General features: G+C 44.6%; 1 protein-coding gene and 1 long non-coding RNA gene across 9 annotated transcripts in view; one reads left to right on the plus strand and one right to left on the minus strand.

The window, feature by feature from the left end:
• Positions 1 to 19534, plus strand: part of ncam1a (neural cell adhesion molecule 1a) — a 242629-nt gene that overhangs the window by 201565 nt on the left and 21530 nt on the right. For 4 of the 8 annotated variants that reach the window (XM_086227245.1, XM_086227247.1, XM_086227251.1 and 1 more), the window contains 7 exons: positions 3835 to 4019; positions 4155 to 4251; positions 4691 to 4858; positions 6850 to 6975; positions 12062 to 12109; positions 18221 to 18345; positions 18528 to 18708. In XM_086227245.1, the coding sequence (XP_086083371.1) occupies positions 3835 to 4019; positions 4155 to 4251; positions 4691 to 4858; positions 6850 to 6975; positions 12062 to 12109; positions 18221 to 18345; positions 18528 to 18708 (930 nt within the window). The remainder of the gene's footprint in view (positions 1 to 3834; positions 4020 to 4154; positions 4252 to 4690; positions 4859 to 6849; positions 6976 to 12061; positions 12110 to 18220; positions 18346 to 18527; positions 18709 to 19534) is intronic. The other 4 variants (XM_086227248.1, XM_086227249.1, XM_086227252.1 and 1 more) reach the window with 2 other exon arrangements.
• Positions 1723 to 5641, minus strand: LOC147248124 (uncharacterized). Its single transcript, XR_015119566.1, has 3 exons — positions 4664 to 5641; positions 4160 to 4544; positions 1723 to 4047 (listed from the first exon to the last, which is right to left on the minus strand). It is a non-coding gene; the product is annotated as an uncharacterized LOC147248124 (long non-coding RNA).

A 19534-nucleotide genomic window follows, 5' to 3' on the forward strand; every position in this document is an offset into this window, starting at 1 on the left:
AAGAGCCCTCCATCAGTATCTTCACTGTCCTGCTTAGAAAGATGGGATTTGCATCTCCATCTCATTTTCAGGTCGGATTTTAGAAAAAAACAAAGAGGAAACACAATGCCAATGAACACTTTATTGGATTAATTTGCGCGGCTCTCAATATGCCAGCTGAGATATGATCAAACCGCAGTGTTGATAGAGTTATTTGAGGGTTTGCAGTTAGCTGGACTAATCAGCAGTAATCACCAGGTGGCTGATTCACTGTTGCCCAGCAATTATCGATAAGAAAAGGTGCTTTGTCTTGAGCAGCGCTGCCGCTCGCCGCCGCCTGTATCACCACTCGCCCACTCACACAAGCGAGACGTTATCTAGGCCTGGAACTTCCTATCTGCTACGCAGCATGATCCCATTAGCTGAGATGAGTGTGTCGCCGCTCGCCTCTGAGGGACCGATGAAGTGCGAACGTCTTCTCTGTTTAGTGGATCTGCACGTTTGTTTAGCATGAATGTGGAATGAAAACTGCGTTTGAGCTGCGAGCGACTCTCTTATTGTAGCCACACCTGGGTTTTCATATTTCCACTAAGTCCTAAACAATTCATCAGATATTCTCTGGCTGAATCCTTTTAATTACATTTTACAACTAAAGCTGCAGAGAAACCGTTTTAGTTGATATTATTTTAATCTGCATGGAGCCATAGCTCATTCATGGAGCCCAATCCAGGCAGGATTCTTTTGGGTGGATTCCTGTAGTCAGTAAACTCTGATATCAGGACTGTAGATCAGCTGAACTTTGTGGAGGGTTTGTACGATGTGTCATTAGTTGTGGCCCTCCAATGATGATTGTGATGACCTGCTTCTGAGATTATCGGAGGAGGATCACCTAAAGTGAAATATCATTGTCTCCTGTAACAAACATCAATTCACTGACCAGTAATGCTCTCTAGGGACCAGTAACTGCACAGATTAGATAATCCAGAGTAACTGAGCCATACCGGATGCTGGTACCAGAATTGGGGAGGAAGAAAATGCAGATGCATCAGTCAGTAGACTTTCAGCGATAAACCCTCAACTGCTGTTATCAAAAACTGAAGAAAAAGTTACATAATGGAGGCAGGAGAGTTTATTATCCACTGACATCAGTGCACTATCATAAACCTCATTAAGAATTGTTTCTAATCACACCAAGAATCGTTCGTATCGCACCCAACGAACAACGTAAGTGCTAGTTGCCAACCCCGCTGATTTGTCGGCCGAGCTCCACGAGTCACAGATGTGTGGCTGAAGCCGATCGGAGCGGGATCTTCATTTCAGTCTCATTAGTCATTAACCCAAGTTCCCACAAAGCTCCGAAGTGATGACTCAAATGCCAGAAGTCCAAATGGAGCTTGTTGAATGTGCCGACCTGCTCACCAGACTAAACATAGATATGCATATTCCATTTAATCAATTTTGAAGTGATTTCATCTGCTCTCATTCTTTCTTATTAAACTCTATGACTTAACCTGAATAATAATTCACATTTGTGCGCGGGGGGGGGGGCTGTCACTTGTCATGGAGGGAAAAAATGTCTTTATGAAAGCAAATTACTGGTTTGCGAGCTTGAAAGATTAATAATTCGGCTTTTCCTGCTCTAAAACTGGCCATGGTCAGTTGCCTACGGGGTCCAAAGGCAGCAGAGTCATCATCACCCCCCCCCCCCCCCCCGCCCGGCTAGTGAAACAATCGAATGCCAGAGTGCACAAATAAATGAAGCCTTGTCAGACATGTTGAAAATTTTGCCAGAAAAAAAAAATCCATCACTCAATACGACTGTCACAGGAAGTGGAATTTTGAGATCATACTCGTCACATAAAACAATTGAAAAGGTTCATGTGATTCAGACGCCAGGAGCAAAGGGCGAAGAAAACATCTCCACAAAATCATACAGCTCTCAAATAAAGTGCTTTTTTTGTTGAACGATTGACTCAAATAACAAGCAAATCCATCACAGCATGGAAGAGATGGATGTGAAAACCCAATAATCCAACATGGCAACAGCAAGGTTGGTTACAGGCGCAGACACGTAATATCCCAGATATATGCTTTAGCACAATATGTGGCAGGTGTTGTTGTACCCTCATATATAATCTGTTGCTGTAAGGTCGATATATGAATATGTGGATTGCTAATCTCAGCTCGACAGAAATCAATCAGCAGGTCGGAGACACTGAGTGAGTCAGTGAGGCCCAAAGAGCAGCGCTAATCAGGAGAGCAGACGGAGCGTTTATCGACTCAGCCTCCCTTATCAATCAGCGGCAGCAGCACGCGCACGATTGGCCCAGGAATCGAGGGTGAGAAAGGTGTCACTCAGGAAGCCACGCCCCTATCTGGGACATTAAAAGAAGGGAAAAAAAGTTCAGGAAAGCAGCTAATAGAGCCGATGTCTCAGTGATGACTTCAAAAATGAACCGTCAGGATGAAAAGGCTCAATTCATGAAACAGCAGCGTACAGAAGCAGTCGCTGCAGGATCTATCGTAGTGGAAACAACAAATGAATACAAATGAAAGACCTTCAACAGCACAGACATAAAAAAAAACTGTGGAGCCTTAGAGAAGAGAAGGAAAACTGATAATTTTAAAAAGAAATCGGTACTTTTTGGAGATCCCACAAAACTGTGCATGTAGTCATCAAACCCGCAAAGAAGCAGCTTCATTTTCTACCGGCGTCTGGTTTTGTAGACTCAAGGCTCTGGCTAACACGTTAGCCTTAGTCTATTAGCGCTGCTGTGTCATCATAGCACTCAGGTTTTTGTGATTGCTAATTGCTCAAATTTCACTGCAGCTGACAGAAATCTGTTTTGAAAATTGTAATTAATGTTGCATGAAAGCAGCACCGTTCAGGCTTAAAACCTGACTGACTTCATTAAACAGCTCTCCATAAATGTACAGAACAAAGGCTTTGGTCGGTGGATGGTTTGGTCAGCGTGAGCGATGCTGCTGCCTCAGCGCAGGAGTGTGTTAACTCTTTTCTGATAAGCTTCCTGAATGAGGTGTCTGACTGATAGCCATGATAACTGCCGCTGGATGTCTCTAAATGCTGATGAGGAGCTTCAGAGGAGAAGAAGAAGAATCATTTGGCATACTGTGATTTCTGTCCATCCTGTGGAGGATTCACACTGAGATGTGATGGGTTTGATAATGACACACATGTTTGTGTAAGAGAGTCAGACTCACTCCAACATCATTTCCACGCAGAAATTACTCTCATGAGTTCCTGCTGCATTAGAGAGATATCAAGTTGAGAGCTCTCTAGATGAAAATGAGACGATGGTATGAGTGAATGTTTGGTTCAGTTTGGAAAAATGATCCAGCCACAGACTACACCCACTTTCACCCACTGCATAAATGTGGTGAAGCAGGAGTCCTGTCTTGATGGGTTTAATTCCCAAAAGAGACCAAAATAAAACTCTCATCCGTCACTCATATCAGCAGGAGGCAGATCTTTGCTGAAAAATACACGTATTACCAAGGAGGAGGTCACGTTTTGTTTATCTATCAACAGGATTGCTAGGATTGGCAGTCGCTGAAGCTGATGTTAACCACATAAGTCACTGGAGACGAGGGATCCAGGGGTTCAACGGTTCTAAATTAAGATCTCAGGTCATGCAATGGTGAGGTGTGAACCTGACATCGTCCCGCCAACGCTGAGGCACAAATGAGCCCAATGGGAACGGACCTCAAGACGCCGTGTTGCGAACATTCAATGTTATGTTTGGGTCCTGGTGGCTGACACACGTCTGTGAGCCTCTAGCAGAGACAGCAAGCCTGGTGCGATCTTCATCTTCACTCTCCTGCGTGTCACTACAGATGCTCCCAAAGTCTACGGTCCCGTGGCGTGGTACTCCTGGGACGGGAACTCAGTCAACATCAGCTGCGAGGTGAAAGCTCACCCTGGAGCCGCGGTGATTTGGTTCAGAGATGGAATCCAGCTGCCCGACGCCAACGTCACCAACGTGAAGGTCTTCAACACGCCGACCGTCAGCTACCTGGAGGTCTGCTGCACCTGTCAAACTTTACGAACTTAAGAGACATAAACATCACAACAATGTGACATCGTAAAATGTTTTACAAAAAAGTGATGTCAACATCAGTGTGTCGCCACATCACGTGATGTTTTTATCCGCCAGGTTACCACTGAATCCCAGTTCGACTATGGTAGCTACAACTGCACTGCAAGCAATGTGATGGGGACGGAGTCCAAGGAGTTCCTCATCATCCAAGCAGGTGTGTCAAGCACACAGTTTGTTCCTCAGTTGTTGTTTTGTTTTTCCCCTCCTTTTTAGGAAAGTGTGACTAAAGGCTGTTCCAAGTAGAAGGTTAAACCCCTGTGTGGGACCACAGAGGCGTAACAGCTCAGCAATAAAACCAGCTGCAGTCTTTCTGGGTTGGCTCTGAGCAGGCGGTGCAGCAAGGGTCCCTGCAGGATGTGAGCATGTTGAGCAGGACAGAAAACACAGCGAGCACCAGAGGGATGGCTCAGACGTTTGGGAGATGATGAACAGTGGTTGTTGATAGGGCTGCAAAATTGAAGGAATATTCAAAATTCAAAACTTTCTACTTGAAATTGATGGAACAAGTGGAAATTAACAGGAATGAATTTGAAATTTGAGTGGTAATTCGTGTCGTCTCTATTTACTGTAAATTCTCTGTGGCTCTGTTGCAGAGGTGCCATCATCGCCATCCATTGATAGGGTGGAACCTTTCTCCAGCACAGCAGTGATGGAGTTTGAAGAGCCCGAGGCCACTGGAGGGGTCCCAGTTATCAAGTACAGAGTAGAATGGCGTTCACCTGGACAGGACTGGGCGGAGAGGGAGTACGATGCCAAGGACAGTGAGTCGCACTTCTCTGTTTAGATCCCTCCGTGTTTTTGGCAACCAACTGCTAACAGCACAACTGTCCAGAAATGTCTGTTCACAAACTCTCAAGCTGCTCCTCCAGAATAATCCACGTCCTCTTTATCCAGCCATATGATCGGTAATCCACAGACACTTTGACTGGAGATGAAAACACACTATTGACTCGGTCCTTCTACTGTACGTCAGCGCTACCAGTGGGTGTGTTCCACTGAGCATGCCAGCTGGTGGAGCTCCACGCTTGATTGTTCGAAAACAGTTTTGCTGTGTTAGCTATCAGTCTCCATTAGCGTCAAGCTAAATGTATGTGGTTAGTTCTTTCTGCATTCTTAGTCGCAAAGAAGTGATACATTTCTCGTGAACTCAAGACAGCTTCTGTATTTGTGAGTATTTGTTAGGCAAAATGGATGAAGTCTCTCTGTTCTGGCTGTTTCATGCATGGTCTTGGCTCTCATTAGCTGGTGTTAATATCTGTGCAAAGAAAGTAAATTTACCATCACAAGTCCACACTGAGCATTTTTATGCTGCCATGCAAACAACAGCTGAAGGCCTAAAATGCCTAAAACCTAATAAAAATGTCAAGTATCATTTACTTTCTATCTCAGAAACTCCGGAAGGGAATTCCTTCAAATTTAGCCCAAACGCTCAGTGGGACTCCAGGATGAACTGGCAGTGGCACACAACCACAATGTGTTTTTTTTTCTAGCAGCATATCTTTTCCCGCTGCTGCTGTATGTGCCGACATGTGTGTAGTTTTGTGTCTGATGGGATTCGGTGTTGAATGAGCCACTTACCTTTCAGGTCCTGATACTGATCACCATGGTTACCAAGCAGTTGTGCCAGGATCTGCCAGTTAAGATGTTTCTTTTCAACTGATAGTCTGCCATCGCTGTATGCAGGTCACCAAAAATTGTTTTGACATGGAGGCAATACTTTACACATCTATTACATGAAGAAAATACGGAAATAGTTGTCAGAAAACATTCTAGCTATCAACACGCGTTAATCCAAACATGACGGAAGAGCCGATGCCAGGAGGGGAGCTGGAACACAGTGTATCTTAAATGACAGTCAGCTCAGACTCTGACAGGCCCCAGATGATATCCCCCGTCCCACTGCGGGTTGGTGGCTCTCACATATCTGGATGGTTCTCGTCCTGTCTGCCACACGGGGCGTATCAGTCAGCGGCTGACAGGCTCCGCTGTCAGCTCGAGACCCAAGAGCTGCCTGTCATATAAACGCAAAACAAAGCGCAGGAACCCACACGCCAACACGAAACATTACCAAAACCCACGTCCACCATTCCTCACAGATTAACAGCTTTTCCTACACTCTGTGATATGTGCTGTGCTTTACGTCGCATATCCCACTTCCAGTATAAATCAGGAATATAAATATTTATATTCCTGCAGCAACTCAGCAGAGACGCAGGAGGTTCATTCTTACAGATGGTTCTCAAGATGCCGTCACGTGTTTTACAGAGCTACACAAGCCGTTCGGTTCAGTTCTGGCAGATGAAATGGTTCATAGTATCATAAAATCTTTTTGGCCAAAGGTCACATCGACATAAAGTCTTGGGAGACCTTCAAACACAAACGTTGACCTAGAAAACAACAAGACACCATAACTGAGCCACATATTTCCTGTTTTGGACCAAAAATAGAAACCCTGCATTATGATTGGGTGCCTGTCCTAGTGGCTTTGACCTTGGACAAAATCTGTTCAAGTCATCCTCAAGTCCAGGAAACACGCGCTAAATTTGAAGAGATCCCCACAAGGCGCTCTTCAGATATGGAAGAGTGGGACAACCTGAAAATAAGGCCTGCAACTAGATCAAATGTAATCCATAGAACAGTCATTGATGCATCTCAGGCAAAGTGGTACATAAAGACATTCAATGGAACCCTTTAGTTCTTGGTTCAGTGTCGATCGTGCCTGTGTGGGATAATGTTCTCTTGCCTCCAACAGCCCTGAATAGCATCACCATAATTGGCCTGAAGCCAGAGACCACCTATGAGGTCAAAATGTGCGCCATCAACGGCAAGGGCAGAGGTGAAAGCAGTGAAATCCGCACTTTCAAGACTGAGCCAGTCCGTAAGTACAGCCCTCGCCACTCATGTCCACGCTCTCAGTCAGCGCTCTTCTGACCCGTGTGCTTTAAACCTAAAGCTTCCTCCTACGTGTGTTCATGTCTAACTGAGCCCAGATGCTTTCACCCCCACACTTCTTCTCTTCTCACAGCAAATGGTTCCTTTTCCAGCTCATTCATGATGCCACTGACACACCGCAGTCCATGACAGTCACTGTTAATGATGCAAACTCCACCGCTGAACAGTGTTCTTTCATTTTAAATGTTTACAGTGTGTCATTGTGTTCCGACCAAACGCAAAGTGAATTTAGTTGCTGAGGGGATTGTTGTCAGATAAAGTAGTTGACATGTAAATATTCATAGTTCGGAAGGGGGGGGGGGCAGCTTCTGTTCTTCCAACACCATTGTGTCTGAGTCCTTTACATCAGCCCGGTGAATTTTATAGCTCCATCTCCTGGAATTCCATCCGGAGGGTTTACAATTCACATCCGGATCAGGCGACACAATATTTTTGTGTTTAACGATGGTCCTGCCAGATGAGGCAATCACAGTGGCTTAAATAGAGCACCTCAGGGATGGCTTGTTTTTGTAGGCCACCCAGAAAGTGTCACTGTGGCGTCCCTCGACAAAAGAGCCGTATTTTACATCGTATTTTCAATCATTCCCAAACACCAGCTCTGTGGCAAACAGACATGGATAAAAATACACGATGGATGCAAAGACCTAACAGCTGAACTTACCTCATTTTTTGTCTCTACACTGACTTATAATCGCCCGGCACAAAAAAATGGCTTTACGTTTGGTCTGCCTCCTTTTGTGACCTGCATCTGAACCTTTTTAGCTCACAACTCAGTTCATCCATGTGTTGTGCTTCCATAAACGGTACAGAATAACACTTCTTTGTGAAGCATTGTTGGATCTTTATTCACATTCATTCAAGGCCTGCTGACGTCTTTGAATGTCTTCGAAGGACATGGCAACACATGATGAAGTATGAAGTATTTTGGAGGTCTGGAGGAAATGAGGAAATGTCGCCTCAACAAAGATTCAGCGAGCATTTCGGGTGAACGGGGCAGGTTTTAACCGTGTTCGCCACTGTGCTCCTCACCAACTACCAAACCACTCACACTTTCCTGGAGGTTCAGCCACGACTTGCTGTCATCCTCCATATTCATTCACCTTTTTCTTGGCATCAGATTGCTCCCGTGTCAGACTTACGGCAGCATGTGCAACTTTGAGGGAAAGACCAAGGGGGACACTCACCCATCGCATGATTGACATAAGAGTTGTCAACTTTGTGTCTATTTCTGAACGCATCGTGTCAGATCATGTAGTGGAGTTCTGGTTTATGCAGTGATAGCTTGAACACTTGCAGCCTACAACTTCCATTCAAGTGCAGAAGACAAAAAATGAAACTGTTGGTACGATCCGGTGATGGCAGTGCCGGATGCCGGAATCAGGCAAGAGTCTTTCTCAGCCGAGTGTGGAAAGCAAATGCAGCCCTGCTCATTTCTTGTGGCTTGTTGAGTTTGTGCCGATGGTGGGCCAGGTCATTATTGATTACGGCCCAGGCAGCCAGAATCAGGGCGGAATATTTGACTTGATCCTGGGGCGTCCGCCATCCTGAGTCTTAGCCAAGTGCAACTGCCGGATGCAGCCCACTGTATTTCACTTGGCTTTATGAGTTTGGCTCAATCGGTGGCCAGGGATCTCCTGATATCGGCCCTGTGGGGCACTGTTGGCAGCCAGAATCAGGCCAGATTACATGCTGAGTCTCAGCCATGTCAGCTACCGGATTTGGCCCAGCTCATCTTGTTCTGGCATACCGAGTTGGGGCCAATGTTGGGCCACATAATTTTGGCTACCTGGGAAGATTTGGTGATGAAAACAATTCAAATGCAAGAGCATTAGAGTCTTTCTATCGCTCATCCTGCTCATTCATAGCTTTTGCCTTGCAATAGTGACTTGCTATGGACGCGCCCACAGCTGCAACACACTTTCCACATTCAAGTGAATGAGAGAACTTTATCGCGGCGCCTGGTTTGTTGTGGTGTAATGAAAATTAATTTATGATATTATTTCCCATCTCCACCAGTATGTCTGTCTCCTACACGCTGGTCTTTTTATACATCTGTCTGCTGTGGCATTTCCTCAGGCTACATTGTGAAGGCAGCAGACCTACTTCTGTGGGAACATTTGAAATCAGGGTCATAAATCTGTACCAGCCTCCTCTATGTTCCCTTCATCACCCCACTGCTTCTGTAGAAAAACCTCCCCTCAGCATCTTCCTTATTTGCTGTATTCCCACAAGCCAAATACACAAAAACAGCATCTGATGTGAAGAGTTTATGGTTGTGTCTTTGTTTGTCTGTAACAGGGTTTAAAAGAATCATTTCAGCTTGTGTGTTATTTTCTGTCACATTGCTTTAGAGCAGCAACTGAAGCTATTAGCAAACATTTCACAGGTTGAAGTAATTTAAGAGACACATTTTTGCCTTATGAAAATCCAAATTAGCTACAAAGCAAAGAGAGGGTTAATTACAGGGCAGGACGCTTTCATTGTTCAAACTTTCATTGTCTTTTCTCTTTGTTTTCATCCTTTCTCACCATCGTTTTCCATCTGTTCTCTATTCCACTGGACCTCTCAGAGTTTTCTTTCACAAGTAAGTTTCTGTCTGTCTGCTTTATTGTCTTTGTGCCTCCATCTGTCTCATTTGCACATATCATCTTCGCTTTATTTAAAGAAACATGGATAATTTTTTGGTAAATAGTCTTATTGTCAATTGTCTCCAAAGCCGGACAAAATGATGGAGATCTCTCTCTCCTCTGTGCTGGTTAATGAGCTGAGACCCATGCTGGTTAGCTTAGCACAGTGAATGGAATTGGGTGGGAAGTGTTAGCATGCCTCAGTCAGAAGTCACAAAGTACACTTTTATCCAAAAGCTGAAGATGTAACCTTTATGAATTTTCTACCAGACACATAGTGGCAACTTGTAGTACATATATAGTGATTGGATGCAGCATCGAAAAACATGGGTCAACAAAACTAAATCTTGGTTGACAACTAGAAGAGCGACTGCCGCTACGAATCATGGCTGACTATGACTTTGCTACGTTTTACCTCAGAGTGCCGAGGTCAGAACTGGGAGTGACATCACCCCCAGGTTGAGCCTGTTCCGGTAGAGCTCACCTCACGCTCCGTGCTAAGCTAACTAGCATGGTCTCAGTTCCCTAACGCAGCACGGAGGAGAGAAGGGTCTCTCTCTTCTTGTCTGGCTCTGGGGACGATGGTGAATGAATGAACTTCCAGAAACATTGGCATGTTCCTCTAAGAAGGAACAAAAAAAACAAGTGACAATGGGAATCTCTCAACATCTTCCCTGTAAAGTTATCACCTATGTCACAGTCATTCTGTACATGTTGCACTGTTTTTCAAGCTAGCATGCCGTTCCATTGCTCTAGTGTGGTTTCTAAGCAGTGTGATAGATTGAAATGGCTGACTCGTAGCCGGTAGTAAGCTGCTGATTTTGTACTCCAGTCCTTAGTGCTACCCTACCTTCTTTAGTATTGCCTGCTTGTAACTGTTGGTGTCTCTCCTGGATGAAGTGTGTGTGGTGCACTGCAGCAGTTCAGCTCTCCTGTGTTTTTAAGGTCTTTACGTGTACTGTCCTCGTAATTGACAATAAAGCAGGAAACGTCATATTATCAGAGGCCAGTCGGTGCGGAATACTTAATGGTAATAAAGTTAACATCTTCGCACAGAAATGGCCCCACCAAGATTAAATATTTAGGCCTTGAATGGCGTGCATTTATTGTGATATTGTAATCTGCTCTATATACTTAGAGCCGCTTGTGTAGCTTGAAGAATGCGCGCAGAGAAAGACGACTAATAGTTTTTGTTGGGGTGCAGGCAGGAGAGAAAATACGCTTTCTGCTGCTCAGGAAACATTCTTTGTATCTCTCATAAAAGCCCAATCCCCGATACGGCATCAGAGCTGTGTGTCATCTCCTAGGTCTGGGTTTAAAATCCTGCCTCAATAAAAGAGTAAACAGCTTTAAATATTAAGGCTCCTCAAAACTAGAATGAGCTTTTTTGGTTTGTCAAACCAGGGTGCATACATAATACATGATGCATAAAAAATATACTGATAATAAATGAGATGCTAGTGTGCATAAAAACACACTTGTTATGGTCCTGGAGACATCGTTAACATCTCACTGTGCATCTGGTGGCTTAATTTTCAAGTTTTGGCCGGTGAGTTCTACTGTATGTAGTCGCGTAAACATTAGTTTTGGCGTCATCTTGGTTTAATCGTGATAGAACACGAGCTTTACTCATTTAAGCTTCTCTCCTAGCAAGACTTTGTAGGAAACTGCAAGTTTAAAATAAGAATGATACCAACAGTGACAACTGTCAGGTATGAAATGTGTTGAAATCCATAGCAAAGAAGTGGTTGAAGGCTAACGTTCGCTGTTGGCTCAGGGGAGTGAATGGGTGATCAAACAGGGTCTCACCTTGTGGCCCTCCAGAGTTTGAATGTCCTTTTTTTTTGTCAGTCAGTGGTTAAAAGGAAACGATGAAATCAAAACAGTTTGTCAGATAACCTTCACGTAGCCGGGGTTTCTACGAGCATGCTGTGAATGTGGCTGCCATGTTATTACCACCCTTGTCGTGTCTTTGCAGCCAAAAATCATACATTTTTTGTGTATGATGATCGATTTGGCGTCACCAAAGACACAAAGACATTCTCTCTGCTGTTATCTCAAAGACCTGCTGGGTCAAATCCACTGCTCGTCGTTGGAACTTCAGATTGTGGGAGTTTCTACCGTTGGAAGTTATAATTCAACTAAAAAAGGTTGCAGTCCTGTGTGATGATGTGTGTTTCGGGGAAATTTAACCACGGTCTTCCTTTGACATCACAGTTGGACATTCCCACATTTTCACTTTTCCTGTGGTTAGCACCATGACTGCTAATGCTAGCTATTATTCTGCAGAAATGTTCCAGACTTCTTGTCACAGTCCAGAAACATGGTTGAACTGAACTGAGCTCAACCTACAGACCCTCTCATCATGTTTTCACCCTCTTTTAGTGTCATCAGAGACCCCAACCCCTCTTGCTACCACCAGTAAGGCCAGTAGTGAGTATCCCAGTCCAGCAGTGTGTTTCTCCCCACCTCTGCCTCGCTTGACCTCACAGTTGGTGTGTTCATTAATAACCAGTGTGGCTCATAGAGGTGTCCCCCCTCTGCTGGTAGCAAAGCGGCTAAATGAGTTAGCAACTTAATGGCTTTGCTAACTATCAAATCTCAGTTGGTTAATTACTAACACAGGAATGCCATTTTGTCTGATACTGGTGCGTTCTATGATATTCTGTGTGTGAATTAATCAACACAATCACAGTGAAACACGGCTAAATGACTTTTAACTTTGCTCTGCCCTTTAGTTTGGGAATGCAGGTGTCAAAGTGACTGACTGGTGGATCTTTGGCTGCACAGTTTCACTGATATTTTATATAAAATGTGAACCGTACTGATCGCACAGGTAGTTAATTTATTGTAGACCGATCACACATTAACACATGCTAACATTTAGTCAAAGTAGCCTCTATGCTAACACTTTATGTTGTTTTTGTCTCATATAATTTACTTTAGTCAACATTTCCTGTTTATGTGCCACTAGAAAAAGAACCCGAGTGAATTTAAGCTTCAACCTATCAAGATGTACTCAAATGCCTGTGTCAAAGAATTCCTCAGCACATCAACTGAGGCATTCAAGAATGCGCCAACTCGTGTGTCTGACATGGCTTCGGCAGACAAGATGGCCAAGTTATAATCCTTAAAAATGCCACTGAGTGAAACTACAGAGGCTGTAAATACACGAATGCTTCCCTTCACGGGCTCGACTGCAGGACACCAGATGTCTCGACATCACTTTGCAAGTCCCCTCTTTAGGGGTGCCTCATCATACTTGCACCCGCTGAAGGGTTGGCTTCAAAAATATTGGTGATGTCACAAATCCAACTTGTAGGCCCTCCTCTCGAAATTCATTTTTCAGTAAACAGAAAATGTTTTGTTAAACCTGCACCACTCTACACGCTTAGAGAGTCCGCTGGGGGAACGAGCGTCACACATCTCCTGAATCGATGTCTTTAATTAGCCGGCGTCACTGAGCACTAATTTGTTACATGAACACTCTTTTACCACCTGGTCGACTCTCTGTTTCCCAGCTGAAGTAGCTGGTTGGTAGATGGGCGACGAGCCAGGTAGCGCAGCACGTTGGTCGTTGTTGTTGTTAGCACGCAGATGGAAGGTAATGCACAGCTCAGCAGCGAGCACCCACTCCTTGAACACCTCCAGAAGTGAGTTTCCCATTCGTTTTCTCCGATGATGTTTCAGAGAGTCTTTTACCCGACCAGCGAGCAGATGAGTGACGGCCTCAAAGCGTTCGGCTCAAAAAGATCAAAGGAAGATGAGAAATGGGGCGAAGGCGCGAGACGGTGGGATAACTGCTCACCCACAAGAACTGCAAGAATCAAAATGGGTGACAGTGATAAGCTCCGTAACCAGTTCCGTGGTAACAGCGTGTTCCACCAATCAGAGATACACCTTAGGATTGTGGGTAGTGGAGTACCTCTCCATGTTGTCCTTGAACAAGGTTGATATCCTACTGACTGAGGCGTTCTACGGGAGCAGATCCCATCGTCCGCAACCTGTCGACCTCGGAAGGTTACGACTTCATGTCTGATGATCAACTGGTGGAGCCTCATTGTTGGGCTGTGTCACCCGGCCGGCTCTCTTGGCTGGAGGAGAGGGTTGCTAATTCTACCAAAACCACTGTGTCATCATGGCCGGACAACTCACATCCGCCATGTTCATGACATCATGTAACATCGTAACACCCCCCCCCACACACACACACTCACTCACTCTGGACCATTTCATGTGTGATATTATACAACATCCAAATGTATTCAGAGTGCAAATTACTTTCTTTCAGTGGGCTTGGCAGGAGTTTTATTCGATTGATAGAGGAAGATTTTTTTCTCCTCAAAAATGTCATCAGAATGGAGAAGTTGAGTGCACAGCAGCAACTCACTCTGACAGCCTGTCTTGGTGTGTTGAGGTACAGAAGCAGGGAGGTAACACGACCCAGTCGCCAGAATGAACCATTACATTTGATTTGATTTATTCTTGTTTTTTTGCAAATCATGGCTATTTGTATTTTTACGTTTTGACGATAAACAAAACTGTCCCCAGCATAGTGGGATGAAAAATGTGTACGGACAACACAAGTGGTTGAAACTGAATTCCCTTTATAAAAGCGTTTATGACGTGTCAGCACTACCGTACGGTTACAGCCCGCAAACATAAAGCCCCATTGTTTTATAGAGACATCATAAATACACGAAGGGAATAGCGTGAAAATCTAAGGTTAGTTTGGTGGAAACACTCGGGTACATACAGTATATTGGACAAGAGACATGAGAATATACAGTGTGATATTCAGTGCTAGATGGGCCACGAGAGACATTCAGGGTAAACTGAATCACCACAAAACTAAATGAGACGTTCTCATAGTCAGGCTGTAGCGCTTTGAAGGCTCCTAAATCATATTTGTTTTTCCATGAATACGAGGCCTTAAAATGTATTCGATTGTGATACCAAAAAGGCCCAAAAACCTTTGCTATGTAACTTGTTTACACGCGTGAACGGGACCTGAACCAGGCCGAATGCTCATGCATCACGTCGGTCATGAGTTTCATTCTGCTGGCTGGCCTGAGCTCACTCTGCCATCAAATGGGAGTTCAGAACCACTGTTCCTTTCTCCGATTGTGTCCATTTAACCCAAATATCGTCGTAGTGGGTCCACTCTGACACGGCCGTGCAGTTGGTTTCACCAGGGCACAGGACGTTTCTTGTCATTCCTCAAGTTTTGCATCCGTCCTTCAGGGAGACACGGGCCAGATTTTGGTGTAACAGCAGCTGAAATGACGCGAAGGAGATTCAGTGACTCTTTTGGTTTGCAGCACCTGCAAAACTCTTCTGATGTGTTGAGGTTTTGTGTTAAAAGCAGAACATTTACGACTGATTCTACCTTTAATAAGCAGCTGTCAGAACAAGTGTTTTACCTCGGCGGAGCAAGTGCTGCACGTCTGTTGTTGCTTCTCTTTTTGTTGTTGTCTCCTGATGTACAGAATGTGCTCGCCATGTCCCTTTAACAAATATTGACCTTTGAACACATTTGTAATAACATGTGTCAGACACAGCCTGGCATCACATGCTCCAGCAGCTCCACGGTTCCACCCCGGGCGTATCTGCTGTGTTCTGTATGTGTAGTCAGCATGGTTTGTTACCCCCAAAACACAGAATCTCCTTTGTTCTTCATGTTTGTTGCGGGGTAACCAAGCATGCTGCTGCGCTCCCCATCTCTGTTCTGTGTTTCTAGCTAGAACCGACCAGACTGGGCGTTAATGTAAAAGGGAACAAAAAAGCCATCAGAGAAAATGCTGTTGATCATCTTGCTTCATGAACGACATGGTTTGGTTGAATCTTAAATCTGTGTATTTTTATCTGTGTGTTTATCTATGAAGTGATATTCTCCAACCAAAAACTAAGGAAAAGCTTCAACTGCTTCATTTGTTATTTATTTGTGTTCAAAAAACCCCTATTTATCTATTTATGCATTTCTTTTGTTGTTTGTGTTCATTATGTATCACCTTGTCTTTAACATTCTTCTTCATTCTGTTTGTGTTGATTTCTTCATCATTTCAAAAATGTTTTGTATGTTTCCTGTTTGACCCCGCCTCTCCCCGTGACCCCCTCCTGCCCTCCTGTATTTACCTCTCAACCCCTCATGTGCGTGCACATCATGTGACTTTGTCATGTGGCTCTTGCATGGTGCTGATGATGTCGTCTTCGCTGGCCAACAGAAGGTAATTTGTTCATTTTCTTTAGAATGAGATGATTTACTTCTAGCGATGGTGGTTAAGAACTAGATTCATCCATGAAACATGCGATCGGTGTGATTTGGCTGCCTTTCATCCGTCTGTAGGAATAATTGGGGAACATTCACGCCAGCATCTCCATTCTCTTCGTTGTTCCCAGCTATTAACGTTCCAGCCATTTTACAGCGCAGCCGCAGCAACACGCCACTGTGAGGTCCTAGTGCCTTGTTGAAGATTCCCACCTAAACTGGGATTCATGATAATGTCACATTCTTCACTTCCTGGTTTACTCACTCATCTGGTTGTCGAAAGCCACGTGAGCCTGAATTCTTTCACACCGGCGTGGAGACTAAAACCGGGTTGTTACAGACACATGACACCAGCCAACTCAGACCTGTCAAATTAACCACATCGAGAGCCGAGATGGGCGGGAAGGAATACGTATGGAGTTGCTTTGTTTTTTTAATTAGTCTATGAAATATATCCTTTCCCCTCAATTTATTTTCTCAGGCCATGAGACATGACTCATTTCTTCAACGTAACTCATTTGAAGCAACGAAGAATAATTCCTTTGCTCAAAATAATTTCCAAAATAAAGATTCCCCCTAAAGTTTGGGAACAAGTCAACAAGTCATATCTTGTAACCACGAGTCAGTCAAATTGATGAAACATCTTACATGTCTTTTGCCACAACATGTTTGAAAATATGGGATTTTTTTGTGACTATATGAGATTAAATAAAATACTATTTGGATTATGGAAGCAGAACAGTCCCGATCTTAAACGGGGGCAGGTCTCCTGGGCCGGCCTGTGGTGTCTGGCCTTCGTTCAGCTCTTGTGTATTTTATTTTTCCTTGCTCGCTCTGTGTCGTGCTTGTTTATTAGAATTGAAATCAGACGGGTGATGTTTTTCGCTGCCTGTCTTTGGTGACGAGCTTCAAATTGTGCCTGTTAGAGCTTTTCCCACTCAGTCGACCTCTAAAACCACAGATGAGACTGTGAAACCTGCAGATTCAAGACTTGAAACACCTGTAATTTCGTTATTTGGATTTTGAATTGCATTTAAACGTCGTAACATCCCAGTTCTCCGCTGATGGTGCCACTCAGCTAAACACAGTCCGGGAAATCACCCGCGAAACTTTGTTTTTGTGTTTATCGCCACATGATTCACTCTCAGCGTAGCTCTGTTCTTTCCTGACGGGACTCTCAGCAGCCTGTGACCTCTCTGCTGCATGCAAGTGGGTTTGTCCTCTGTCTCATTGCATCCTTTCTCTTCCAGTTCTGGTCCTGTCTGCATGTGTCTGCATCACTGGTCTCAACTTATTGGGACCTCGTGTCTGCATAAATGAAGAAATGAAAATAATAATAATTATAAAAATGTGATTTTTTTGTTTTGTTTGTTTTTTTTGTAGCAGCACCCTAAAATGTCCAGCCTGCATGGAGGAGCCTCCCACTCTAACAAGCCCTCTCTCTGTTTTAGCTGTAGAGGAAACATGTCTAACCCTGAATGATGCTCATGGATAACCGTGCTGAATGTAGCGATGTCTACCCTCCGCCGCCGCTGCTGCTCTTACTAATACTACCAGCTTCTGTCACGCTAACTCAAGTGATACGATCGAGATGACGTGCCTCCACGTTCCTATTTAACCACTAACACTGACGCCTGGAAAACTGCATCTCTGTGTGTCGGTTTGAACTACATGCAATGATTTAATGTTTTTTTCTTTGTTTATGTGCCAGCAAAGATGTTGATTCAAATCTGAAAAGGGTGAAGATAAACCTCCTCCTGGTTTATACAGGATTGCCTGCACAGGATAAATGCTTTAACACGGCTAACTGTGTAATCAAAATGTATAAAGTCAGTGAGTTTGGGGCGACGGCCTCTCCCTTCTAGTGGCCTGAGAGTAAAAGCTAACGTTCCCTTTACTCATAGCACCTTGAGTGAGGACTTGAAAGGCAACAAACACAATTTGGATGAAGTTTTGCTTCAAGCAATGGAGCCAGTGGCCTGCTGAATTTGATCTAAGCGCGGTAATGTCTGAACTTCGAGCTCAGTGGAAGAACACGGCAGCACAAAAAAACTCTTGTAAACTTCAGGTCAGCAGCAGAAGCCTTGATCGCACCGTTCCCTCTGGCCTCTGATTGCAGTGTAATTTGCATCTTGTTAGGTAGAACTTGCAATCAGTGTACGTTCTAGCTTTGCTGACCTTGATTGATGCAGGCTGATATGCGCACTTTGAGGAGATGTTCATGTTTGTGCACAGCTGTTTTTATTAATGGTGGCCCTGTGGTTTGTCCTGTGTAGGGGAGCCCAGTTCCCCGAAACTAGAGGGCATGATCCAAAAGAGGGGCAATTCTCTGAAGATCAACTGGATCAAGCAGGATGATGGCGGCTCCCCGATCAAACATTACCTGGTCAGATACAAGGCTGTGAGTATGCAGGGCAAGGAGGTAACACTTTGGGACCGCATTGCAGTTCACTTTTAGATCTTAAATCACTGTCGCAACTTCCCACATTTACCTTCCAAAATAATTATATTTATCACAATAAACACCTCCAAGAAGTGGGTTCCTTCTAAAATCATCTGTCCTCTCCTCTGTCTGCCCTCCAGAAGCACGTACGTGAGTGGAAACCTGAGATCAGCATTCCTTTTGACGGTGAGTATGTGGTGCTGAACGGTCTGGACTGGGACACCGAGTACGAGGTTCACGTGGTGGCAGTGAATCAGAAGGGCAGGTCGCAGCCTGGCGTCGTCTCCTTAAGAACATCTCCAGAGCCAACCACTGTCCCAGGTACTCTTCCCATCATCCCACCCTGAGCATACACACTCACACACACACACACACACACACACACACACACACACACACACACACACACACACACACACACACGCACAAGCACACACCAGCCACAGAGCACCAAGGCCTCCACCGTGACCACAAAAAAACCCCACCTGCACCGCTACCGCGTCAGGTTGCTGGTCTGACCTGGGTCATTGTTCTCTGCCTGACGTAAAGGGGAGGAGTGTTCGTCTCTGATTGGTTCAATTCAGGAATCGGGACGACGTCTCGTGATCCCGACTGCAGCTGGAAAAATGAAAGCTAATAAATAACAGCGTTAAAGATATATTGAACACAGTCGTCCTTTCAAGGGACACCTGGCCAGCAAGGCAACAAAGAGTCCGTGCTGATTTCAAGCATGCAGTCAAATACAACAGCATATCAAAGCAATACTTCACCCAAGAAGTGTGTTTTGCCTTTCAGGCACTCACTGATCATACGGCTGGATAAAGACGACGCGGAATAAACCCGACGATTCGCCCGACAGTTTTTAAACAGACGATTTTGCTGTTGCTAGTTTGCGGCCATCTTTGGTAAAGATAGTAAACTAAACCCTCCATTAGCTTCAAGCTAAATACACGTGGTTGGGGCTTTCAGCGGCCACGTGATCACAAGCCAGTTCTGGCCGAAGCGTAGTAATGATAAAGTTGTGCTTCTTTAGTTTTGAAAGAAAAACACACACATACAATTTATGTTAAATTCCCCTTTGTTCTTGCTGCTGTAACGTTGTAAATTTCCCCACTGTGGGAGGATTAAAGGTTCATCTTAACTTATC

The sequence above is a fragment of the Aulostomus chinensis genome, chromosome 15 (assembly GCF_037954235.1).
Source record: "Aulostomus chinensis isolate RoL2024-O1b breed Wild chromosome 15, RoL_Achi_v1.0, whole genome shotgun sequence".
NCBI lineage: Eukaryota > Metazoa > Chordata > Actinopteri > Syngnathiformes > Aulostomidae > Aulostomus > Aulostomus chinensis.